The sequence below is a fragment of the Oryctolagus cuniculus genome, chromosome 12 (assembly GCF_051225735.1).
Source record: "Oryctolagus cuniculus isolate XC-2025 breed Fujian yellow rabbit chromosome 12, ASM5122573v1, whole genome shotgun sequence".
NCBI lineage: Eukaryota > Metazoa > Chordata > Mammalia > Lagomorpha > Leporidae > Oryctolagus > Oryctolagus cuniculus.
The window spans coordinates 67,633,666-67,659,899 of record NC_142878.1 but is presented as its reverse complement, the minus strand read 5'-3'; the positions used below and the strand labels follow the sequence as shown (position 1 = coordinate 67,659,899).

Sequence of the window (26,234 nt, the reverse complement as noted above, 5' to 3'; positions counted from 1 at the left end):
GAGTTTTTTCCATAAACATATTAAGATCCATCATGTTTCATTTTTGCACCAAAATCTTTTCATTCTATTTTCGATGAACATTTTGAAGTACCCCTCATATAATGCCCCCAATCTATTCTTACAACTAACCTGAATTGTAGGCTTATTTACCCCCAATAAATAGTATCTATACGACAAAATGATTTCTCAAATAAATAAGAGGAATGCACCCTCCATCCTTGTTGCTTTAAGGTGAGGCTATGAAGGACATGGCAGACCATTCTTGATTTAAAGCTGAAATGGCACATAAAGCATTTGTAAGCTTTAGTGAAGTACAGAGAACAGTAGTCCCAAGAGCTACATTCTGTATTCTCCAAAAATATCTCTTGGGAGGTAACACAAAATTTAAGTCCTCACAATAGTGATTTTATTAAATTAGTTGCTTTATAAAACATTGCGGATGTCATAATTGTTAACATAACAATTTACCAAACTGTAGTTAACTGGTGCAGTTTGCTGAGAATGTTTTATAAAGAAAAGAAAATGCCAAAACCCTGGTAAAGTTGTTCCATTGCAGCCTAGGAGAACAAGAGAGAGTGGTTTCTCAGACACTTGAATCAGGCAAATGAAAACAAGCAGAGTTTCCCTTCCTTATCTGAAGCACTCCATCAGTAGAAATAGTCTGATAAATAAAACTAGACAGTCTATGCACTCAAGAGATTCCACAACTTGTACTGCAATAATGGAGAGGGTTACCTTCTTCAGCTTCAAAGTCGGAAGGTTTGGTCACTTAAGGATCAAACCAGAGCTTTTTCAGTTGCAGTATCTTCACTCTGAGATAAGCAGTCTTCTTCACAATGTATTTTTAATATCCTCACGCTCAATTTTAAGACAAAGCAATTTTAATACTAGGTGCACACCACATGCCCTTGCAGCAAACTGCTTTTCTTGACAAGTTATGAAGTAGTTCCAGGAGGTATGGTTAAGGCTGTATTACTGAATGGTGCTGGTAAATACTACACAATTTTTTGTCATGTTGCAACCCTTGTTTCCAATTTAGTGACTGCTGCTATGGAATCAGATAGCAGCACTGACAACATTATTCAGTTGTGGGTTTTGTTTTTTTTAAAACTATGATTTAGTAGCAACTGAGTTCCCGATTTTAACCCCTTGGCAGCAAGATCCAAGTTCCCTCCTTTGCACATTAGCACCTAAGTGTCAAGGGGTTAAATAACCAGCACAAAAGATACTGCACTTCTGATTGTAGCATTTGGCAGAACTGAAAGGAAAGGAAGTTGTGCTACATGTTGAAGGGATTGTGGGCAACAGAAAGAAGACAGCAGAAGAAGATAAAATGTCACATGAAGTCTTCATAGTCTTGTGCATATCCTCCATCATAGCCCCCGTAATCTGCCAGATCGTCTTTCATGGTGGCTTTTAATCCCCCTCCAGGAACCACACCTTTCTTCTTCTTTTTGGCTTTGCTTTGCTAAGGATGAAACAGAGCAATTCATGAGACTTCATCTGCTATGAGCACCTTATCTGGTATAGCAACCCTCAGAGAAGCACCATAGCCACCAGTCCCAAAATATCTTTACTTCTCTGAGGGAGAGAGATTCCACTACTAACTCAGGAAGGACAGGAGCACCCCTGTGAATACAAGGACTCTCTGTAAACAGGACAATAACAGCACCCAGGCCTCTGATCCATTGCAAATTTAAGTGGTATTAGTGAATCTCTTGACTCTTAAGTTTCTTTAACTAGGCCAGCTACATTAGAGAATATTCTATGTCCAACCCCATCCTATTGTAATACCCCTTTCCCTGCAGTTCGCTCCTACCTTTTCTTGCTTTTGTTTTTCACTGCAAAGCACAGTCAATGAATTGGTAATCTTTTTCAAGTCATCGATTTCCACTAAAAAAAAAAAAAAGATACCACTAATGTTTCAGAATAGTTAAAGTAAAAAAGTAAAAGCAAGATAAACATCCTTCTAACAAAAGTACTCAATCATTAAGCATCAGTAACTTTGAAATGATTGAATGATTCTTTACTTCCTGTTAAAAGAAGTTCACAGCCTATGGTTAAGGCTGAATGTCATAACTTATCTATTTAAAGAAAAATGGTAAACTCGGCCAAAAAATACGATCAGCACCACACCATTGCTCATGAGGAACTCAGAGCATCAGCAGGGCTTACAGTGCCCTTGCCATCCTTCCTTCCTCAGTGTGTGTCTCATCAGAAAAGGGAGAACCATGCCCTTCCTTCCACAACACACCCTCCTCATGCTCTGTCTGGAATGGTTACATGACTAGGCAGGGACAGTTCTTAAACCTGAAGATGACAACCTCCTACCCCAGGAGATCTCCATTTTGTAGCACAGGGACTAGAATGAAAACAGTGATCACTCTGTTGTTGTACAGAGATAGGCTTATGTAATAGACAACATATCCTTCCATGCTTATGAAGCTAGATTAGAAAGCGCCTCCAAAAATAGGAAAAAATCGGGCAGAGAAAAATACCAGCTCAAATCAGAAACTCCAGCTTAATGATAATTTCTAAAATCCCCATTTAAAGTTCACTTGTAGGATTTAAAAAAAAAAAAAGACGGGAGCCAGTGCTGTACTATAGCGGATAAAGCCTCCACCGGCAGTGCCAGCTTCCCAAATGGATGCCGGTTAAGCCCCAGCTGCTCCATTTCCCATCCAGCTCAGTAGAAGTTGGCCCAAGTCCTTGAGCCCCTGCACCCACGTGGGAGACCTGGAAGAAGCTCCTGGCTTCGGATCACCACAGCTCTGGCCATTGGGGCCAACTGGGGAGTGAACCAATGGATGGAAGACCTCTCTGACTTTCAAATAAATCTTTAAAAAAATAATAAAATAACCAGGGGCCCAGCACTGGCATCCCATATGGGCACCGGTTCAATTCCTGGCTGTTCCACTTCCAATCCAGCTCCCTGCTAATGGCTTGGAAAAGCAACAGAAGATGGCCCAAGTGGTTGGGCCCCCTGCATCTACATCAGAGACCTGGATGAAGCTCATGGCTTCAGCCTGGCCCAGCCCTTGTCGTTGTGGCCTTTTAGGAAGTAAACCAATGGACTGAGGATCTAACTCTGCCTTTCAAATAAACCTTTTTAAAGGTGGGGGTGGGGGTGGGGCTGGTGCTGTGGCATAGTGGGTAAAGCCTCCACCTGCAGTGCCAGCATCCCAAATGGGCACGCAGGTTTAAGTCCCAGCCCATCCAGCTCCCCTGCTATATAGCCTGGGAACACAGTAGAAGATGGCCCAAGTCCTTGGGTCCTTCACACACGTGGAAGCCCCACAAGAAGCTCTTGGCTTCGGGTAGGACCAGCTGCGGCAGTTGTCGCCATCTGTGAAGTGAACCATAGGATGGAAGACAGCTCGCTCGCTCTGCCTCTCTATAACTGCCTTTCAAATAAATAAATCTAATAAAAAGCAAATACTAATAAAACCAGTTCTAACCACATCTGTGGTGCACCACCTATGGCTGTCACTCCCATACACCCTGCCCTGAAACAGATGACTCCTTTCAGGGTGTAGCACCAAACCCAGGACTCAGAGAATAGGTGCATCTATTCTGTCCCTGGCCTTCTCGTTTGTAAAATGAACAGTCACCAAATTCTCACCCAACTCAAATCCTGTAAGCCCAAAGATCATCCCCAGACACAGATAATTCCTAGCACCTTTCAAGAACAACTAAAATAAGAAGCCAGTTTACTTAGCTGCTTTGACAGTAAGCCCAGGTGTCTCTTTTGGAAGTAGCTGTAAAACAATGAAGGCCCTCCCAAGTCAACAGAGTAACAGCTAAGGAACAAGGCCTGAGTCCATATTATGCCACAAAAACAAACCAAACCCTTCCATCCTTCTATGATGTCCTTGTTATGGTCTACTCATAGGAAGTACAGATTAAAATTACTTACATGAAATACACACATCTCGAACTAAGGCTTCCAAAAAACTGGCATAATATAGTGACTTTTCATACTGTGTAATTTTATCTTTTAGTAACTTTCCAAACTCTGTGAAATCTTCTCTTGAAGATGGATTCATAGCATCTATTCCATAAACTGTATTATTAACACCTGTAGGAGGAAAAATAAACACACTGAAAAGATCAGGAAGAGTTTCTAAATGTTTATAAACCACTTAACTATCTGATTAACCCTGTTATTTTTTTAAATTTATTCTAAAGCAGAGGTTCTTAACCTGGATCCACTGGAGACTGAACAGAATTCAGTGCATCTGTGAGTGAGAGAACTTATAATACTGTTCAGTCATTACTTTTTTTTTTTTTTTTGACAGAGTGGACAGTGAGAGAGAGACAGAGAGAAAGGTCTTCCTTTGCCGTTGGTTCACCCTCCAATGGCCGCCATGGCTGGCGCGCTGCGGCTGGTGCACCGCGCTGATCTGAAGCCAAGAGCCAGGTGCTTCTCCTGGTCTCCCATGGGGTGCAGGGCCCAAGCACTTGGGCCATCCTCCACTGCACTCCCGGGCCACAGCAGAGAGCTGGCCTGGAAGAGGGGCAACCTGGACAGAATCCGGCGCCCCGACTGGGACTAGAACCCGGTGTGCCGGTGCAACAGGTGGAGGATTAGCCTATTGAGCTGTGGTGCTGGCCCAGTCATTACTTTCAAAATACTTAGACTACCACCTAATCTTATTAATGCATTAATATATTTTTACATGTTAATACATTAATAAACATGTAATTTGGTTTCATAAATTTTTTCAATTTTAGTATTTTGATACCTATTTTAATATAATATATTTCCTTTGTAAATAAAGTCCTACATATTTTAATTCCTTTAAAAATATTATCAGGGCAAGCCTTCTGGTACAATAACATGTCACTTGGGACACCTGCATCAGAGTACCTGATTCAAGTCCTGGCTTCCACCTTTTTTTTTTTTTTAAAGATTTATTTATTTGAAAAGCAAAGTTACAGAGAGGCAGAGGCAGAGAGAGGTCTTTCACCCGTTGATTCACTCCCCAAATAGCCACAATGGCCAGAGCTGGGCCAATCCAAAGCCAGAAACCTCTTCCGGGTCTCCCATGCGAGTACAGGGACCCAAGGACTTGGGCCATCTTCCACTGTTCCAGGCTATAGCAGACAGCTGTATAAGGAGCAGCCGGACTCGAACCAGCACCTATGTGGGATGCCAGCACTGCAGACAGTGTCTTTACCCAGTACGCCACAGCACTGGCCCCCTGGCTCCACTTCTAATCTAGTTTTCTGCTACTGTGAATCCTGAAAAGGCAACAGGTTCAAGTGCTTGGGATTCCTGCCACCCACATGGAGATAAACACTGAGTTCCTGGTTCCTGGCCTTGGCCTGATGCAGACTCAGCTGTTATAGGCATTTGGGAATGAATCAGCAGATGGAAGATCTCCTACTGCCATGCAAATATAAAGGAAAAATTTTTAATTAAAATATGTATTTTAGGAAGAGGTCCACAGGTTTTATCAGCTGCTAAAGGCATCCATATCATGAAAAGGATGCTCTCATGAAAAGGCTATCCAAGAATAACCCACAATAAATTGGGGAGACAAGGGAATAAGGCATAGGAAACAAAGATGGATTCTGTAAAAATATTCAGTTCACTAAATCCAGAAGCTCAGCCGTTAAGGTTCCTTTGGGACACCCATAGCCCATACTGGCATGCCTGGTTCTGGCACACTTCCAACCAAGCTTCCTGTGAACATGCATCCTGGGAGGCGGCAGGTAATGGCTCAAGTACATGGGTACCTGCCACCCAAATGAGAAATGCATACTGAGCTTCAGTCTCCTGGCTTCAACCTGCCCCCGCTCTGGCTATTGCTGGCATTTGGAGAGTAAAGTAGCAGATAGAAGATCTGTCTCCTTGTCTGCCTATCAAATAAAATGAAAATAAATTCCAAGACATTTTAATAAATGTAGAAGCTAAGCAGGGGCAAACCATGTGGTAAATACCAATAGAAAAATTAATCTACCTAAAAGAATTTCAGTCTCGGGGATAAGTATGCTTTCCATCCTTCTCAGTACCTAGAAAATTAGTTGTTGTTAATACCACAGATTCAGAATTTCAGTATGAGAGAATGAACAGTAGAATCCGGTAAGCCAAAGACAATGAGTGTATATTGATTTTACCTTTTAATCTGAAGCTGATGTCTCACACTTAAGTTTTCTGTACACTGCATAAACCTACCTCTTTAAGGGCAGTTCTCACCATCCTATAAAAACACATAATGGCTGAGTGCCCTCTAGAATTAGATGAACACACTGAAGACCTGCCAAGCATACGCTGGTACACAGGAGCATCCACAACAACGCTTGAGGTTGCTAAAGCCCCACTGACGGGAGACTCAGAAGAAGCTTCTGGCTCCTGGCTGTGGCACAGCCCAGCTCCAGCCATTGCAGCCATTTAGGGAGTGAACCAACAGATCAAAGATCTCTTTCTCTATCCTTTTCTCTAACACTGCCTTTCAAATAAATAAATCATAAAAACGGAACAATCACAACAGTCAGCCTGCTTGATCCATTTTAGATAAGACAAAGGATAGGGGAGAAAGAATAAGTAGATCTTTCTTATATAGACTTCAATTTCAAGGATTTTTTTTTAAAGATTTATTTATTTATTTGAAAGAGTTACACAGAGAGACAAAGACAGAGGTCCTCCATCTGATGGTTCACTCCCCAGATGGCTGCAACAGCTGGCACTGTGCTCATCCAAAGCCAGGAGCCTGGAGCTTCTTCCAGGTCTCCTATGCAGGTGCAGGGGCCCAAACACTTGGGCCATCTTCTACTGCTTTCCCAGGCCATAGCAGAGAGCTGGATTGGAAGTGGGGCAGCCAGGTCTCAAACTGGTACCTATAGAGGATGCCAGCACTCAGGCCAGGGCTTTAACCCGCTGTGCCACAGCACCGGCCCCTCAAGGTTTTTAATTTCAGCAATATTCTATTCTGGGGCTAGCATTGTGGTGCAGTGGGTTAACATCATCTATAACACTGGCATCCTGAATGAGCAACGATTAGAGTCCCGGCTGCTCCCTACTAATGCACCTGGGAAAGCAGTGGAAGACGGCTCAAGTGCTTGGGTCCCTGCATTCATTTTGGAGACCCCGAAGAAGCTCCTTGTTTGAGCCCGGCCCAGCCTTGGCCACTGCAGCCATCTGGGGAATGAACAAGCAGATGGAAGGTCCATCCATCCATCTCTCTGTCTCCCTCTAACTCTGCCTTTCAAACAAATAAATAAATCTTTCAAAAACTTTACAAACTTCTCTGAAAAGCATTCAGTAAGTAACAACGTCAATAAACTTTTGTTCAGCTCGGGCCATGTCTACTTTCTGTGCCATGGAACTCTCCCCCCTGGAGCATTCTGAATGTATTTATTTATCGGACCTACAGGTTTCTTTTATCTCATGCACTAACCACTGCTGCAGGTACAATATAGAAATGGAGGTCCTCTAAAGATATACGCCATGGTAAGGGCCAAAAGGGTCATAGAAAGAAACCATCCTGAGCACAAGACACAGCCAAACTGAGTGCCCTAGCTGTGGTCTAAGTCTCTTAAGGCAACAGGAGAGCCCTACAGTCAGTTCAGTATTTAAATTTCAAGGCCACAAAGAAAAAAAAAAAAAAAATTCAAGGCCACAAACCTTGCAATTCATCCAAATCTCATTCAGCTGATGAATATATTCTATTAGGAAGTGTGGAGGCTGGCACTGTAGTGTAGTAAGTAAAGCCACTGCCTGCAGTGCCAGCATCCCATATGGGTGCTGGTTTGAGTCCTGGCTGCTCCACTTCCAATCCAGCTCTCTGCTATAGCCCAGGAAAGCAGTACAAGATGGCCAAGTGCTTGGGCCTCTGCAACCACGTGGGAGATCCAGAGGAAGCTCCTGATCCCTGGCTTTGGATTGGCCCGGCTCCCCCCATTGTGGCCATTTGGGGAGTGAACCAGCATATGGAAGATCTCGGTCTTTCTCTCTCTCTGCCTCTAATTCTGGCCTTCAAATAAATAAATCTTAAGGAAAAAAAAATGTGCTTTGAGTCCATCGACTTTTTCTATCTTAATCTGTTTTGAAACTCAAAACAATTATTCAAAAGTCTGAACACATACCCTACTCTACCTTCTCAAGTAATGAAGTCTCAAACATACAGAAAGAGATTAAAAACTGCTTTCTAATACCTAAATTAGCTACTACTGTTTTCTTTAAAAAAAAAAAAAAAAAAGTAGATGTTTTCAGGGCCGGTGCCGTGGCATAGCAGGTAAAGCTGCTGCCTGCAGTGCTGGCATCCCATCCTGGCTGCTCCACTTCCCATCTAGCTCTCTGCTATGGCCTGGGAAAGCAGAAGATGGCCCAAGTCTTTGGGCCCCTGCACCCACATGGGAGACCTGGAAGAAGCTTCTGGCTCCTACCTTTGGATTGGCTCAGCTCCTGCCGTTGCAGCCATCTGGGGAGTGAACCAGCAGATGGAAGACTTTTCTTTCTGTCTCTCTACCTCTGCCTCTCTAATAAATAAATAAATCTTAAAAAAAAAAAAAAAAATCTTCGTAACTAGTAAAACTTCTGGAATTTCCATGTGGAACAGTTTAATACTGTACTAATCTGTACCCTCATCATTTTTTTTTGCACCCTCAACTTACCAAAAGTTTCTTTTGCTAATTCAAGGTCTGACTCTTCCTGTAATTTCTTTAGCCGCAGTTTATCTGCTAATTGTTCTTCTGGTGTTAGCACTTTGGGTTCTTCTGGTTCTTCTAACTAAAAGGAGACAGAAAAGTTTTAAAAGAGCTGAATTATGATGGATCCAGTACACTGTCGTATTGCATGAATATTTTAATAGGGATAAATAAATAACCACATGTATTCATAAAGTGATTATCGTATTTCAGGCAGTCTTCTGAACACTTTAAATATTGCTGTTCCATTTTTACAGATTAAAAGCATTGGCACCAATATTAAACAACCTGGCCACAGAAATGGCACTCTCACTGCCACTACCAAGAATGTATTGGATCAACCTTTCTAGGGCAACCCAGTAATATATTACCAGGTTATAAATTACTTTGTATGTTTAAATGAACTAATTCTACTACTAGGTATTTATCATAAGAAACCTTAGACAAAAATATTTAAGCACAAGAATACCTGTTGGAGTTTGATTTACAAATTCAAGTAAGCAGAGACAACTTAAGTGTCTAAAAACACTATGGCGTATCCCTGACAATATTATATGGACATTAGAAAATGTTTCCCTTTTAATTATATTATAGAACTACAAAATTATCATTACAATATTTTATAACCACAATAGAAGTTGTATACTTATTTCCTAATTTCATTCCTTTTAGATGACAATTAACATGTGAGTGTATAACTTCTCACGATAGTTGTGAGGTAATTCTATATGACAAATATGTATTACATTTACTATGAGGGAAAAATTTTGACAATAGTTCCTGGGGAAAAAAGTAAAGGGAATTTGTGTTCTTTATGGTTATCCATGTTGATGTAATTTGAAGATTTTCAATCAGAAACCTGCTTCTCAAATATCACATTTTATTTTTTAATGGAGAAGATAAAATGACAAAGAGAAGTCATTATGACAAGTCAGGACGTCTCAGAACATTTTCTTCAAAGAAATAGGGAAATTTTCTTGACTTAAATGTCTTAGTACACCGGGACAGCATATGTAATTCCTGAATCAAAACTAAAAATATCTTAACTCAATGCTTGGTCTAACATAAACTGAGTACACTCTGAAAGTTTCTTCACGCTAGAGATTAATATGAAGATATAACAAAATAAGGATACTTCTAACTGTAATGACCAAGAAAGATCCAATCAGTACAATTTCTTACACTGAGTTGTTAAGATTCTATTACTTATTCTGATCATAGAAACACAGGTAGATATTTTTAGATATACAAATATACAAGTTAGCAAAAAGTGTGTGTGTGTGTGTGTATATATATATATGTATATATAAATATAATATTCCTGCCCTGGGGGCAAAACAGGTACTCTCATGCATTGTTGGCAAACGCAAATCAGTACAACCCTACTTGGAGGGCAATTCAGGACCATTTATCAAGACTATAAATGTGATATGCCTTTACCCAGCAACCTAGGTTTGCAAATTTACTATACAAATAATAGACAGACATACATGGTTATTCACTTAAGTACTATACATTAAGAAAAGGGCTGAGAAAAAAAATCTATCCTTCCACCTGAAATAAATTATGGTACACCTCGGCATTGAAATATTATACAGCTACCAAAAAAATGAATTGGGAGGAAAGCCAGAAACTAATGAAAATGAAAAAGGTTTCTTATACGATATAATAAGGAAGACAGCAGAGGATAGGAATGGATGTTTGAGACTTCCCTTCTCCCTAGTTTTATTAAAGCTTAATTGACAGGCAAAAACTGTACATATTTATGGTGTACCATGTGATGTTTGATACATGCATATACTGTGAAATGATTAAGCTAAATTAACATCACCTCACCTATTTCTTTGTATGGTGAGAACATTTAACATCTCTCTCAGCAATGTGAGATGTTTCTGAGTACACCATTTTTGTAGTTTTGATATCTGAACATTTTCATGTTCAGAAAATAAAAGCACAGGCATTTGGCCTAGCTAGTTAAGCCACCGACTGGGACACCTGCATGCTTTTATCAGATTCCCTGGGTTCAAGTCCTGACTCCACTCTCAATTTCAGCTTCCTGCTAATGTACACTTTGGAAGGTAGCAAGGGATGACTCAAGTACTTGGGTCTCTGCTACCCTCATGGGAGACCTGGACTAATTTCCCAAATCCCAATTTCAGCCTACCCCTGCCTCAGCTGTTGTGGGTATTTGAAGAATGAACCAGCCAACAGGAGATCTCTCTGTAACTCTACCTCTCAAATAATAATTTTTTTTAAAGATCTATTTATTTACTTGAGAGGCAAAGTCAGACAGAGGGAGAGACAGAGAGGTCTTCCATCCACTGGTTCACTCCCCAAATGGCTGCAACAGCCAGAGCTGGGCCCATCTGGAGCCAGGAGCTAGGAGCTTCTTCTGGGTCTCCTAAGTGGGTGCAGGGGCCCAAGCACTTGGGCCATCTTCTGCTGCTTTCCCAGGCCACTAGCAGGGAGCTGGATCGGAAGTAGAGCAGCCAGGACTCGAACTGGCACCCATATGGGATACCAGCATCACAGGCAGAGGCTTAACCTACTGTGTGCCACAGTCAGCGTTCACTTTTTAGGTGTGATAATACTATTATAATCTTGTAAGAAACATCTTTTTCAGTGATGCATACTGAAGTAATTAAAGGTAAAGCACATAAGGTTTGTTATCGACTTGATTATTTTTTAGCCAAACAAGAACAAAAAAAGCAAATAAGGTAGAACATTAACAAATATAGGTGATATATATTATTCATTATGCTATGCTCTCTACTTTAATGTCTGATAATTTTCTTTTAAAGTTAAAAAAAATTAAAAATGCTTTCCATGACCTGAAATGGGAAGATCTCTGTGATATGTTAATAAGCAGCAGCAATGGAATAGCACACTGGTTTAAGCTGCCACTTGTGATGCCTGCATCCAATTAGAGTGCTGGTTTTCATCCCAGCTGCTCCACTTCTAATCCAGCTTCCTGTTAATGTGCCTGGGAAGGGGCCGGCGCCGCGGCTCACTAGGCTAATCCTCCGCCTAGCGGCGCCGGCACACCGGGTTCTAGTCCCGGTCGGGGTGCCGGATTCTGTCCGGTTGTCCCTCTTCCATGCCAGCTCTCTGCTGTGGCCAGGGAGTGCAGTGGAGGATGGCCCAAGTGCTTGGGCCCTGCACCCCATGGGAGACCAGGAAAAGCACCTGGCTCCTGGCTCCTGCCATCGGATCAGCGCAGTGCGCCGGCCGCGGCGGCCATTGGAGGGTGAACCAACGGCAAAGGAAGACCTTTCTCTCTGTCTCTCTCACTGTCCACTCTGCCTGTTTAAAAAAAAAAAAAAGTGCCTGGGAAGGCAGCAGAAAATGGCCCAAATGCTTGGGTCCTTGCCACCCTTGTGGGAGACCAGGATAGGGTTCCTGGCTTTAGTCTGGCTATCATTGCCATTTGGGGAGTGAACCAGGGGATGGGCGGTCTCTCTCTCTCATCGCTCCCTCTCACTCTGCCTTTCAAATAAATAATCTTAAAACTATCTACTTATAGGGTGGACAGAGAGATACAGGTTCTATAAATAAAAGGTTGTGAGTGCTTTTTAATAGTGTTTTTATTTTTGAGCCACATAAATGTGTTTTCTATTCAAAAAGAAAAATATTCCTGATCCTGCTTCAAATAACCAAGAACAGCACAGAAACAGATACTTTTTGTATCTCACTCAGTATGTACACTGCACACAATGACTACAAAGAACTGCAGACATGGGCAAAAATCATTGACTGTGGTCACTGTGCAGTCACGACTATTCCTGAATGTCTGTAAAACTTAAATGGCATCTAATACATGACAGTTCTGCATTCTGCTTTTGCAGTAACCACACAGCAGTCTGTTTTGGGATTCACCTATCTTAAGGCATTCACTTATAGTCTGTACAGAGTCCTTCAAATTGACAGGTAGTACTCACAGGCTGTAAGACACGACAAAAACTGCCATGAGAATTCTGTATCTTAGGAAAAAAACAGCACTTACCCTCTTCTTAATTTCTTCTTGCCTTTTCTTTTGTTGCCGTTCTTTCTCTTTAATCTTTTCTGCTATTTTTTTCTTCTCTGAAATTTTTATTTCTGAAAGAAATGTTTTATTCACAGTTACACTGAATATTTACCAGTCTATGGATGAGATAGACATGATATTTGTATATTTCAAGAGACTAAACCTTTCTCGGTTTCCGGTTCATATGCTGATTTCCTGGCAGACAAGAATGGAAAAGTTCTGGAGCTTCTCCTCCTCCTCCTTAATGTGATCACTAAAATCCAAACATCTCCCTTCTTTTTTTTTTTTTTTTGACAGACAGAGTGGACAGTGAGAGAGAGACAGAGAGAGAGAGAAAGGTCTTCCTTTGCCGTTGGTTCACCCTCCAATGGCCGCCGCGCTGCGGCCGCCGCACCGCGCTGATCTGAAGGCAGGAGCCAGGTGCTTCTCCTGGTCTTCCATGGGGTGCAGGGCCCAAGCACCTGGGCCATCCTCCACTGCACTCCCTGGCCACAGCAGAGAGCTGGCCTGGAAGAGGGGCAACCGGGACAGAATCCGGTGCCCCGACTGGGACTAGAACCCGGTGTGCCAGCGCCGCAAGGCGGAGGATTAGCCTACTGAGCCACGGCGCCGGCCTCTATCTCCCTTCTTATTTCCTGATCACTCCCTAGAATGGACTTAAGATTCTTGAACTAAAATGCCAGACACTCCACTCTCCTAATAATAGTCACACAAAGGAAAAAAACAGCAGATATCACATCTGTTCATAGTTTGAGGGAATACAGAAAGATGCAAGGAAAAGAGAATTAAGGTGGGACTGAAAGAATACTTCCTGTCTAAATGCCAAAATTTTCAATTTTGTCATTTAACTTAAGCACCAAATGCCTACCAAGACAAAACCAAAAATGGAGGAGCTCCAGTAGCTCACCTGGTTTTACTTCTGCTTCCTCTTTCTTTTCGTCGTCATCATCATCCCAGTTATCCTAAAGAAAAGGACCCCCATTAATAATTCTCGCATGTTCGTGTTTCCGTCAATTTATTATCAACTTGTCTAACTCCATAGAAACAGCTTGTTGCCATTTTTGAGGTAATGCATTAAATTTGTAAATTAACAGAGATAACTGACATAACACTGAGCTGTCAAGTCTAGTTTTGTTGTTTTTCATGAGTGTTTCAAAGTTTCCCTCTTAGAGGTTTTGCACATTTCTCTTTCTGATTATTCCCACGTATTTCATCTTCTGTTTTGCTACTGCATTTCTAGCTGGTTATTATTCATGAACAATAAAGCTACTGATTTTTCTGTTAATTTTATATCCTGCTACCCTACTGAATTCATTTATCACTTAAGTTACATTTATCATAGACTTTTCTAGGTAGATAGGTTGAGTATTCCTAATCCAGAATGTTGTAAAATCTGAAATTTCTGAGTATGTTGCAAGTGGAAAATCCCACACCTGACCTCATGTGACTAATCACAGTCAAAATGCAGGTGCACTAAGAACACTGTATACATGACTTTCAAAATATATAAAGATATAATACACACATTCACTGTGTGCAAGAAACATAAATTAATTTCATTTTTAAACTTGGGTTTCCTACCCAAAACATCTCATTTTATATACGCAAATATTCTAAAATCCAAAAAAACCCTAAAATCCAAAATATTTCTGGTCCTAAGAATTTCAGATGGGATACTCAACCTCTACTAGCAGATCATCTGTAATTAAGTCAACTGTATTTGTTCTTCACCAATCCTTCTGCCTCACAATTGACTTCTCTTATTCTCATTGCTCTGGCTCAATCTCTACAATGTGGGATACCAGTATCTTTGCCTTGTTCCTCTCTTCTTGGAAATATCTTGTGTTTCCCCATGAAATGCTATGTGTTCCACCAAATTTATGCGTAACTTAGCAATTTTTTCTTTAATTGCTTCTGGATTTCCAGGCAGAAAGTCTCTTCTTCCAACGAAGAATTCATCCACATTTTCTTCTAGAATGTGTAGGCTTTCACTGTTTCTTCATTTAAATCCCTGATAATATGGAGTATTTTTCATATGTATAGTGTGAAGCATAAAGGTAATTCTACTCTTTTCCAAATGGCTACCCAGTTGTCATAGCATCATTCATTGAAAGCTCATATTCAGGGCTGGCGCTGTTGGGGTAGCGGGCAAAGCTGCCGCCTGCGAGGATGGCATCTCATATGGTGCTGCTTGGAATCCCAGCTGCTCCACTTCCAATCCAGCTCCCTGTGCCTGAGAAAGGCACAGAAGATGGCCCAAGTGCTTGGACCCTTGTACCATGTAGGACACCTGGAAGAAGCTCCTGGTTTTGGGTTGGCCCAGCCCTGGCCATTTGGGGAGTAAACCAGTGGATGGAAATTTTTTCTGTCTCTTCCTCTATGTAACTCTTTCAAATAAATTAATTTTAAAAAACCCCATCTTTGCCCCGTGATTTACATATGCTAAATTTCTTATTCCTTGGATCTACTTCTGGGCTTTCTGTTCTACCCCTCTGATCTAATGTCTCTTTGTGCACCAGTACCATCCCGTCTCAATTAGAGGCTTTACAGAATGTTTTAACGTCTGCTAGGGCCAGTTCCCTCTTGCAGCTTTTCAGGACTTTCATGTTTTCCTGACCATTCCTGCATGTCTGTTTTTCCATCTGAGCCTTTATACCAACTCATCTAATGCCAAAAAAAGTTTCTCCATTAGCAATTAAAATACAAACTAAAATTAATAGCTTTATTTGGTGATTCAGTGTTTTAAATTAAAAAACTGAGGTAACTTTATACTTCTTACTTTTCCCATTGCACACCCTGGCCAATGGCTCACTTATTTGAAGCCATATTCCACACAACACAACCCTGTTTAATGACTTAAATCTATATTTGTATGATACTTAGGCCAGTATTAAGGCAGAGTTAGGAGTTGACCAACAGCTTCATAGATTCCCAGCTCCTAACTTGAGCAAGGTGCCCTGACACAGATCAACACTCTGTCTTCTCTATGCCCAACATAACCACTAGACTAAGTATAAACCGATTACCAAACACAATTGTCTAAAGGCTCCACAGAATTTAGAAGGTTCAAGTTTACTAGAGACAAACACAGCCCTGTATTTAAACAGGGCTTTAATCTACAGGTAGCCTGGCCATTGTCTAAGCTACTAACAGGCACACTACAACATGCTATCGGAAGCTAAGACACTGAGCCACAGGATGACAGATGAAAAGCAGGAGGCCCTGACGCTACCATAAGAGGCACAGGCTGACTAATATGCCACAAGGATGACACCAAGCTTGTGGTTTTATAACAAGACCAATCATGAATCTAAATCAGTCTAGGTATATAAACTAACCAAGGCTTGATTCTTAATAAATATCTATAAGTCCCCCAAAGAAATTAAAAATCCAATATCTGGACTAAGGCTGTCATGAGCTCTGCAAGCAGAATGGGAGGAACTTTATATAAAAGTAAGCATCTTTTTATAATCACCTTGACACTTTAACCCATGATTCAGTCTCAGACTGGAAGCAAACTGGTTAGTCATTATTTGGATAATTAAGTTACTAGAGTTAGAAATTAGAGCTCAAATGTTTATATTACTCTACTGGTTTACGTTCTTTTATCAATGCATCACAGTACAAAAGGAACCAGAAAGCTAAAAATAAAAGTTAACTAGTAGATACTTTTGTTGTTGTTTTAATCTTCACAGAACACCCTAAGCCTGGGTCTGTGATAGGTTGCCTAGGCAATGCTTCACATAGGAAAACCATTCGCCTACTTCCAATGAGTGCACACTTACAACCTCTATCATACTGATTAATAATGTGAAATAGCATTTACTGAGAGCTTGCTTTGCACCAGGTAGTGTGCAAAGAGCTTTGTATGTAGTAACATAGCTAATCTTCACAACAGTTCTGAAAGTAAAATTATATTGTCCTCATTTTACAGATAAGGAAACCAAGGCTGTGATACAGCCATCCCACAAGCTAAGTGAAAAACAAGGACTGTTCTGAAAGGCCCAGAGTTCCTTCAAAGTATCAGAGTAAATAAGACTTCTTCCCGGAGCCCATAGTATAAAACAAGTATCAGAACTAAGTACTTCCTCACCAAAATCCCTTTTTTTCAATCAGCTCTGGAATGAGCACCCCTGGAATCATAGTGACTCACATTAAAAAGAAGGGTATAGGGGCCAGCACAAAAAAGCTATGGCCTACAGTGCTGGCATCTAACACTGGGCGCCAGTTTCAAGTCCTAGCTACTTCAATTCTGATCCAGCTCCCTGCTGGTGTGCCTGGGAAAGCAGCAACAGATGGCCCAAATCCCTGGGTTCCTGCACCTAGGTTAGAGACCCAAAGGAAGATCCAAGCTCCAGGCTTTAGCAGGCACAGCCTTGGCCATTGTGGCCATTTGGGAAGTGAACTAGATGGAAGATCTCTGTCTCTCCTTCTCTCTGTGACTCTACCTTTCAAATAAATAAATCTTTTTTAAAAAAATCTTTTTTTAAAAAAGTTTTTTTTTATTGAAAGAGTTACAGAGAGAGAGAGAGAGAGGTCTTCCATCTGATGGTTCACTCCCCAAATGGCCGCAACGGCCTGAGTTGCGCCAATCCGAAGCCAGGAACCAGGAGCCTCCTCTGGGTCTCCCACACGGGTGCAGGGGCCCAATCACTTGGGCCATCCCCTACTGCTTTCCCAGGCCATAGCAGAGAGCTGGATTGGAAGAGGAACAGCTGGGACTAGAACCGGCACCCATAAGGGATGCCGGTGCTTCAGGCCAGGGCATTAACCCGCTGAGCCATAGCAACGGCCCCTCAAATAAATAAATCTTTAAAAAAAGAAAGAGGGGCAGGGGAAGGGGTAAAGCACATGCTAACAGAATACAGCTGGGTACACTGGTTACCCACCTTCAAACCTCAAACTGCCTGTGGTGGTTTTTGACTAATTTGAAGAAACTTGTCTCTGGGGCCAGCGCTGTGGCATAGTGGAGAATGCCAGCACTGGATGCCAGTTTGAGTAACAGCTGCTCCACTTCCAATCCAGCTCTCTGCTATGGCCTGGGAAAGCAATAGAAGATGGCCCCAAGTCCTTGGGCTCCTACACCCACGTGAGAGACCCAGAAGAAGCTCCTGGCTCCTGGCTTCGGATCGGCGCAGCTCCGGCCATTGCAGCCATCTGGGGAGTGAACCAGAGGATGGAAGACCTCTCTCTCTGTCTCTACTTCTCTCTGTGTAACTCTTTGAAATAAATTAAATCTTCAAAAAAAAGTAACTTAAGGTATAATATCTATCTCACTACTTCAGAGAAATCAGCCCAATTTTCTATAAACACTAGAACTTTATAAATGCTAGTAAAAATTTCAGATAAAAAGAAAAAAGGATTCCTCAAGAAATACCTAAAACTAACAATAGGAAGTAAGTGTATAAGCCACTTCAAAGAACCCTAAATGTGTATTTGGCTCAAGATACTACCTATCAATATACAATTAAATCGCTTACCCAGTTAATTTTTGGTAGCCAATAAATCTCACAACTATATTTATCTCCAAATCAATTACCCAGGCTGCTCTCCAAAAATTTAGCCCAGCTTCTTAGAACAGAGACTGATAAACTCCTTGCTTATCTATACTCTTGCCCTGCAGATACATAGCCAACATCATTTGAGCCATTACTCTGAAAGAGGCGGCTCCTTTTCAAGTTTAAAACCCACAGCCCAGGCCGGCGCCGCGGCTCACTAGGCTAATCCTCCGCCTAGCGGCGCCGGCACACCGGGTTCTAGTCCTGGTCGGGGCGCCGGATTCTGTCCAGGTTGCCCCTCTTCCAGGCCAGCCCTCTGCTGTGGCCAGGGAGTGCAGTGGAGGATGGCCCAGGTGCTTGGGCCCTGCACCCCATGGGAGACCAGGAAAAAGCACCTGGCTCCTGGCTCCTGCCATCGGATCAGCGCGGTGCGCCGGCCACAGCGCGCCGGCCGCGGCGGCCATTGGAGGGTGAACCAACGGCAAAGGAAGACCTTTCTCTCTGTCTCTCTCTCTCACTGTCCACTCTGCCTGTCAAAAAAAAAAAAAAAAAAAAAAAAAGGTTAAAAAAAAAAAACCCACAGCCCAATAGAATGTGATTAAGCTTTAAAAATAAAACAAACATTTAAAGTCCTGCTTCCTTTTTATTTCTAACAATGCATGTAGTAGTTGGCAGGTTCTGTCATTTTTATAATAGACAACTACAGAACATCACATGCAATGAGAGAACACATTTAGGAATGAAAATGCTTTCCGCCTGAAGCAAGATATATTTATAGATTCTCAAATAGAAGTAGCTTCACAAGAGCAGTATAACTCTTTGGCCACAAAGCAACAGCCCAGGAACTAACATACATTCCTTCCCCTTTTTTCTTCAAATAATTTGGTTTAGATAAGACAAAATCTCTTGCAGAAGTCCTTTACTGATGTTCTATAAACTGTGTGGTTCTGCTCTGAGTGGTCTCAGAACTCTGCAACAAAATCCTGGCAAAGCTAGACTACCCAGCAAACTTGAGTTTTTCAAACAAGATCAAACAGTCTTCTATCAAATCAGAAATATGCTGGTCTCTAGAAATAAATGTACCAGTCTTAGTAAATTCTACTCATTTCATCTAATTCACTGGGTTTAACATCCTATAGTGGCTCAGCACTGAGATGAAATTCTACTACCTCAATGCTTCCTATCTCATAATAGTTATCAATCAATTCTACTTTAAATTTCTAGCTAAGCAAGATTAAGATCAATACATTTAAAAACCAGTGACTTATTTACTTTCAATGGATCAGCATGACAAATACAATAGGCAAATATTTTTTAATACCAAATATGTTTCCTAATGCAAAACTTGCTACTTTAAACTTTTCTATTTCTTTATGTCTGGTATTTTTCAGAAGACACATATAAACACACTCTAAGATATCCATTCCCTGGAAAAATGTCCACCTTCTGAGTATTGCTCAATACTTTCATATTTCTCCAATATATAGATTTCATTTTTCAGAAGCTGTTCCCAATGCTTGAAAAGTGTTCTCAGCCTGGTAGATTCAAACCATTACCTGCAATAGGAACCTAACAGAGGGTGAACATGCAGGATGAGACAAGCAATTTTCAACTAAGCCAGTTCTTTAGGATCTTTTTAAATAAATTCTACAACACAGGATGGTTATCCTGGTGGTTAGGATGCTGATGTCCAATACTGGAGTACCTGGGTTTGAGGCCCACGTCCAGTTCCTGACTTTACCTTCTTTTTTTTTTTTTTTTTGACAGGTAGAGTGGACAGTGAGAGAGAGAGAGACAGGTAGGTCTTCCTTTTGCCGTTGGTTCACCCTCCAATGGCCGCCGCGCTGTGGCCAGCGCACCGCGCTGATCCGATGGCAGGAGCCAGGTGCTTCTCCTGGTCTCCCATGCGGGTGCAGGGCCCAAGCACTTGGGCCATCCTCCACTGCACTCCCTGGCCACAGCAGAGAGCTGGCATGGAAGAGGGGCAACCAGAAAAGAATCCGGTGCCCCGACCGGGACTAGAACCCGGTGTGCCGGCGCCGCTAGGCGGAGGATTAGCCTAGTGAGCCACGGCGCCGGCCCTACCTTCTTTCTGATACAGACCATGGGAGGCAGCAGTGATGGCTCAAGCAATTAGGCTCCTGCCACCCAAGTAGGAGACCTGGATTCAGTTCCTGGCTTTGGCTTCAGCCCAGTCACAGCTGTTCTGGAGATTTGGGGACTGAAACAAAATGATTACCCCGCTGTCATTTTAAAAATTAATTTAGGGGTGGCGCCGTGGCTCACTTGGCTAATCCTCCGCCTGAGGCGCCGGCACCCAGGGTTCTAGTCCCAGTTGGGGCGCCGGTTACTAGTCCGGTGCTCCTCTTCCAGTCCACTCTGCTGTGGCCCAGGAGGGCAGCAGAGGATGACCCAAGAGCTTGGGTTCCTGCACCCACATGGGAGACCGGGAAGAGGCACCCGGCTCCTGGCTTCTGATCGGCCGTGTTGGCCATCAGAGGAGTGAACCAACGGAAGGAAGACCTTTCTCTCTATCTCTGGCAAATAAAAAAAAAATTTTAATTAATTTAGGGGGCCGGCAGCCGTGGCTCACATGGCTAATCCTCCACCTGTGGCACAAGCATCCTATATGGGCACTGGGTTCTAGTCCTGGTTGCTCCTCTTCCAGTCCAGCTCTCTGCTGTGGCCCGGGAGGGCAGTAGAGGATGGTCCAAGTGCTTGGGCCCCTGCACCCACATGGGAGACCAGGAGGAAGCACCTGGCTCCTGGCTTCAGATTGGTGCAGCTCAGGTCGTGGCGGCCATTTGGAGAGTGAACCAACAGAAGGAAGACCTTTCTCTCTGTCTCTCTCACTGTCTGTAACTCTACCTAATAAAAAAAAATTATAAAAAAAATTAATATAGGGGCCGGCGCTGTGGCATAGCAGGTGGGGCCGCCACCTGCAGTGCCAGCATCCCATATGGGCGTGGTTCAAGACCCAGATGCTCCACTTCTGATCCAGCTCTCTGCTGTGGCCTTGGAAAGCAGTAGAAGATGGCCCAAGTCCTTGGGCCCCTGCACCTGCGTGGGAGACCCAGAGGAAGCTGCTGGCTACTGATCGGCCCAGCTCTGGCCATTGTGGCCAATTGAGGATTGAACCAGTGGATGGAAGACCTCTCTCTCTCTTTGCCTCTCCTCCTCTCTCTGGGTAATTCTGACTTTCAAATAAACAAACAAATCTTTAAAAATTATATTTTTTTAAGATTTTATTTATTTATTTGAATGGTAGAGTTACAGACAGTGAGAAGGAGAGAAAGAGGTCTTCCTTCCATTGGTTCACTCCCCAGACGGCTGCAACGGCCGGAGCTGCGCTGATCCAAAGCCAGGAGCCAGGTGTTTCTTCCTGGTCTTCCATGCAGGTGCAGGGGCCCAAGGACTTGGGCCATCTTCTACTGCTTTCCCAGGTCATAGCAGAGTTGGATTGGAAGAGGGGCAGCCAGGACTAGAACTGGGCCCATATGGGATGCTGGCGCTGCAGGTGGAAGATTAACCTACTGCGACATGGAGCCAGCCCCTAAAAAACTGATTTAAAAAATAAATTCTACAATACAATTGTAGAGGCAAATGCTTGAGACAGTTAAACACAGCCAAAGATTTTCTGCAAACTCTATACCCTTTGAACAAGTCCACCTGTTCTTCTGAAATGCTGAGAGACTAGCAAAATGGAATAAAAGCTGTGTTGTCTCTGTTTTCAACAGGTACTTATTGCATTCTCAGTCAACACATCCTACACATCATTCCAGCAATGAGAAAGGAGTCCAGTCATACATGCCAAGTGAACAATTCCTCCCACTGCCTCTGTACAACACAAATCAGTAAGAATGGCAAAATGAAGCCAGAGTGGCAGGAAAGAATGCTCTCTAGTTCTCACTTCTATGAATATTAACAGTTTTACACTTTACTCTAAGTCTATTTCTGTTAGACAACCATTTGAAAAGCCAAGAACAGCAAAATACTAGGTCCATTGAAAAATAAAACACTTGGGGCCGGTGCTGTGGTGTAGCAGGTAAAGCTGCTGCCTGCATTGCCAGCACCCTATATGGGCACCAGTTCAATTACCAGCTGCTCCACTTCTGATTCAACTCCCTGCTATGGCCTGGGAAAGCAGTAGAGGATGGCCCAAGTGCTTGGGCCCCTGCACCCGTGTGGGAGACCCAGAAAAAGCTTTTGGTTCCTAGCTTTGGATCAGCCCAGCTCCAGCTGTTGTGGCCACCTGGCGAGTGAACCAGTGGGTGGAAGACTGCTTTCTTTCTCTCTGCCTCTCTGTAACTCTGCCTTTCAAATAAATGAATAAACCTTAAAAAAAAAAAAAAAAAAGACCACTACCAGAGCAAAATTATTATAACAAAGACCCAAGCTCTCTTATCATTTTCCAGGACATTACAAATGACATTAACATAAATTCTTAAAGGTTAAGTACTAGATTTCAGATAAACTAAAGAACACATTACTTTGCTTTTGAGGACTTTTTTAATTCACATATTCTGTGACTTAAGGACTACGATTATCTGACTTCAAGGAAGCTAATTTTGTTTGCATCTTTTCACAAAAATATTAAGCAATAAAACATCAGAATTTAGACATGTGACTCACTACTATGCAACATGACAACTTTTCAACTCTAGACTGATAACCTCCAGGCAAGCAAACTTGTGCTTGCTAACTTTCCATAATGTCTACTTACTACAAACTTCATTAATGGATTGACCATAGTTATCAAGCCAAAAAAATTAATACTGTAACATGAAATGAGACAGAATTAATGTTTATTGAGTAACTACCAACTGGTAGGCAAATCAGCTTAATGTTTGACGTATCTCGTTTAAAACACAAAACAACCCTCTGAGATAGGCCCTACAAAGACCATTTACAGATTGGAAAACTGTAACTTGCTTATGACAAATCTACAAAATGTCAAGGCAACAATATGAAACTAGGTCTTACTCCGAACCCAGGAATCAAACTACACCCTGGATACCACATCTTGAAACTCAAACAAAATAAGCTAACATTTCAACACAGGGATATTAACAGACAGATTCAGCTTCCACGCTCCAGGATCAATATTAAAGTGCAGGTAAAAGAATTATTATCATTTATATAAAATTCTGCACTGGAAGAGTAAATAGACAAGATTCTCCTTGTGGTTCCTAGCAATATATAAATCTCCAAAACTAGTTCCAAGTGATCAGAATTATATTGACCAGCACTGACTTCATTTAGATACCATGAAACCAGCAACTTCATGGTAATCAACCCAGACTGCTCCATTTAAACTTTATTTTCTGGGACTTCTTTTTTGATTTCTCCAATCTTTTCATTACATTTTTCTTTGCAAATGTTTTGACTGTCATGTCCCGTATGCACACAAAGAAAAAGGACAAATCTGAACTCAAGGCTCAAGACTGAAAATGTATCACACTGTGGAGAGGTAACTAATATCTTGTAAGGAAACTGACAATACAATCCAGTCCTAAGTTTACATAATACATAAATGAAGCATCTAAGTATCTTCAGTCAGTAACAGTACTACCTATTCACTCCAATGTGTGCAAAGCTCATATCATTCCTGAATCTGAGGCTATTGGATACAATTGCACACTTTCCCCTATGAGCCCTGGGTGCAAAGGGAACAATTTAAACAGCAGCACCATTAAGCGCATCGTGATTATCTGGTTTAAAGCTTCAACCCAAGCAGAAAGGTAAAGAGCTAAACATTCCTAAAATTTCCATTTCATAAAAAGCTCTGTCTGCACAGATACAAGATTTTTAAGAACTTTTTAATAAAAGTTTTAACATTCTGGACTTGTGACTTTTGCTTAAAAAAAAAAAAAAGGGGCAAGAAAGCCACAGAAGTCAACGTTATCTACAGTCACAAGATGAGCCCAGGAGAGTTCACAAAAACAAACAACGACGGTGAATATGGTTGAGATCCACAAGGCACAGGAAAAATATAAATACTGGGTCTTCCAATCATTAACTCTTAAATGTTTTCTTGGGCGTCATTCACGTTGTAGTAGACGAAAAACTGTCAACTCTCCATTTTCCAGGTCACTGTGTGGACTCCCAAGGTCCACTAACTTCTGGCCATCTCAGTTCTCAGTTCATCCTTTTTAACCACAGGGTGGGGGAAGGGAGAGCTCAAAGTTACTTCACTTTACTGCTCCTATTAATCTCATGTGGGAAGAAAGGATGAAATTAACCCACAACATTTCACCCACCTAACTGCTTGAACAAACTCTCTAAACAGGCCTTCGGAGTCATAAATGAAGTTGCTGGCTCCGGGGAGACCTGAGTTCAGACAGGCAGGCGGGTTTCAAGACTTTCCATATGGGATAAACCATGGCGCTCGAGCCCCAACTTCCCAGTCTCATCCTTGGCGAGAAGCTCCGGACCGCGAAGCTTGCACGTGGGCCGGCCTGGTTGCTGCTGTCACATCTCGTCGCCAGTCGGCAGGTGGGATCCAGGCCCGAGCGCGGACCCCCCAAAGCGGGGCTGGGGTCGGCTCGCCACTGCCTTCGGCCAAAGAGTCGAGAGGCCACACTGCCCGCCTGATCCACATGGTCGCCGAGCGGAAGGAGAGAGGGCACCATCGGGCCCTAGGCTCGTGCCTGGACCCGCGGCTCCCAGGCCCGGGCGGCGCCCCTGGGCCGGGAGTTCGCCCGCCGGCGGGCAATCCCGCCCGCGACAAGGCCGGCCCATTCCCGGGCTGCCCAGCGCCCCAGCCCGCACCCACCTTGACGTCTTCATCCTCGTCCTCGCCTTCCCAGCGGTCCCCACCAGCGGTGCCGCCGCCCCCCACCTTCCGCACCGGGTCTTCCACGGAGAACGTGTCCGCGTCTACGGAAGAGAGCGAGCCGCGTTAGTGCCTGCCTCGGCGTGGGGCCGGCATCGGCCCGGGCCCTGCCCCCGGGGACTTCGCCTCACCCCAGGAGTCCGAGTCGCCCGCCGCTGCCGCCGCCGCCGCCGCCATCTCGAGCCGGGTGTGAGCGTGTGTGAGGGGAGAGCTGGCGCGGAGTTAGCGCGGCGGAGGTGAGTCACTGGCTTTGCTCTCGTTGGCCCGCGCGGGGCAGGCTGGGACCGTGGCTGACTGTGCGCCCGGGCCGAGGCCCCGCCCCTCCTGGCGGCGCGGGCGACGCGCACTGCCGGGGCGGGGACTGAGGCGGGCGGCGCGTCCAGCTCCCCACGACGCGGGACTGTGCTGCGGGCTCGCGGGGCGGTGGAACTGTCTACCCCAGCGTGGGTCCCGGGGAGGAAACGTGAGTGCAGGGAAGTGGGCGGGGCGGTCCCCCGGCTTGGCGTTTGGCCCTCGCTGGCCCTCACCGCCCCTCCCGCTGTTCTCGGAGATCCGCGCCCGCCGCCGCTGGCGGATGGTGTTCTCTCCGTGCGGCGCGCGGACTCGGGCTCTCCGCGCCACGCCCGCCGGTGTACGCGGCGGACCGGCCTCCCCGACCTCTCTCCAGTGCAGTCGAGCTGTAATGAGCAGGGGATCCTCTTGGAAAGCCTGCGTGTGCGGGGCGTCGAGGAACGAGCGAGGTGGACAGACCGCGTCCGTGGCGGCCTTCCCGATCCGGATGGCCAGAGCCACTCCGAACGCGGTTGCGTCCAGTTAGTCACCAGTGGATCGAAGACAGCCCCAGCCCCCTAGGCTTTTCCAAACTTCCTGGGAGCCCCCTGAGGCCAGCACATTGATTCATTCTTTTACAGACCAGTTTTGGGGCTCTGGTGCCTGCCTTGGGTATAAGCTCTAGCCTTGTCCTCCCCAAGTAGCAAAGACGGACAGGTAAACAGATTTCGGCACAGTGTGATGACTGCAACTGAAAGAAGCATTATGAGGTTACTTGTAAATAGGTGACATTAAGGGCAGCGGGCGCTGGAGGGTGCAGGAAAGGCTTCCTGGGGTTAGGCGCGGCGAAACGGCAATCGGAAAGACCCAGAGACATTTGCTCGAGAGCATTTCCGGTAGAAAGAACGCGCGGTGCCCCTCATCTGGCTGGCGCCATTGGAGGTAAACCGAACAG

At 43.8% G+C, this 26,234-nt stretch overlaps 1 protein-coding gene and 1 long non-coding RNA gene across 10 annotated transcripts in view; one reads left to right on the top strand and one right to left on the bottom strand.

Moving 5' to 3' along the window:
* Positions 1-383: 383 nt before the first annotated feature.
* Positions 384-25,365, bottom strand: EIF3J (eukaryotic translation initiation factor 3 subunit J). 5 transcript variants are annotated; one of them, XR_016218075.1, is made up of 9 exons: positions 25,141-25,365; positions 24,950-25,053; positions 13,584-13,638; positions 12,656-12,747; positions 8,620-8,734; positions 5,967-6,018; positions 3,917-4,078; positions 1,820-1,893; positions 384-1,468 (listed from the first exon to the last, which is right to left on the bottom strand). XR_016218075.1 is itself a non-coding variant. In XM_051822438.3 (8 exons), the coding sequence occupies exons 1-8, from the start codon at positions 25,184-25,186 to the stop codon at positions 1,337-1,339; spliced, it is 780 nt and encodes a 259-aa protein (XP_051678398.2). In that variant the 5' UTR covers positions 25,187-25,365; the 3' UTR covers positions 384-1,336. The 5 variants fall into 5 exon arrangements, 4 of the variants coding, with proteins under 4 accessions (XP_051678398.2, XP_089166374.1, XP_089166375.1 ...); XM_051822438.3 differs by lacking the exon at positions 5,967-6,018; XM_089310248.1 differs by lacking the exons at positions 3,917-4,078; positions 5,967-6,018.
* The window catches only part of LOC149123092 (uncharacterized), a 28,779-nt gene continuing 27,888 nt past the window's right edge, over positions 25,344-26,234 (top strand). For 3 of the 5 annotated variants that reach the window (XR_016218077.1, XR_016218079.1, XR_016218078.1), the window contains exon 1: positions 25,345-25,472. This is a non-coding gene — a long non-coding RNA (uncharacterized LOC149123092). The other 2 variants (XR_016218076.1, XR_016218080.1) reach the window with 2 other exon arrangements.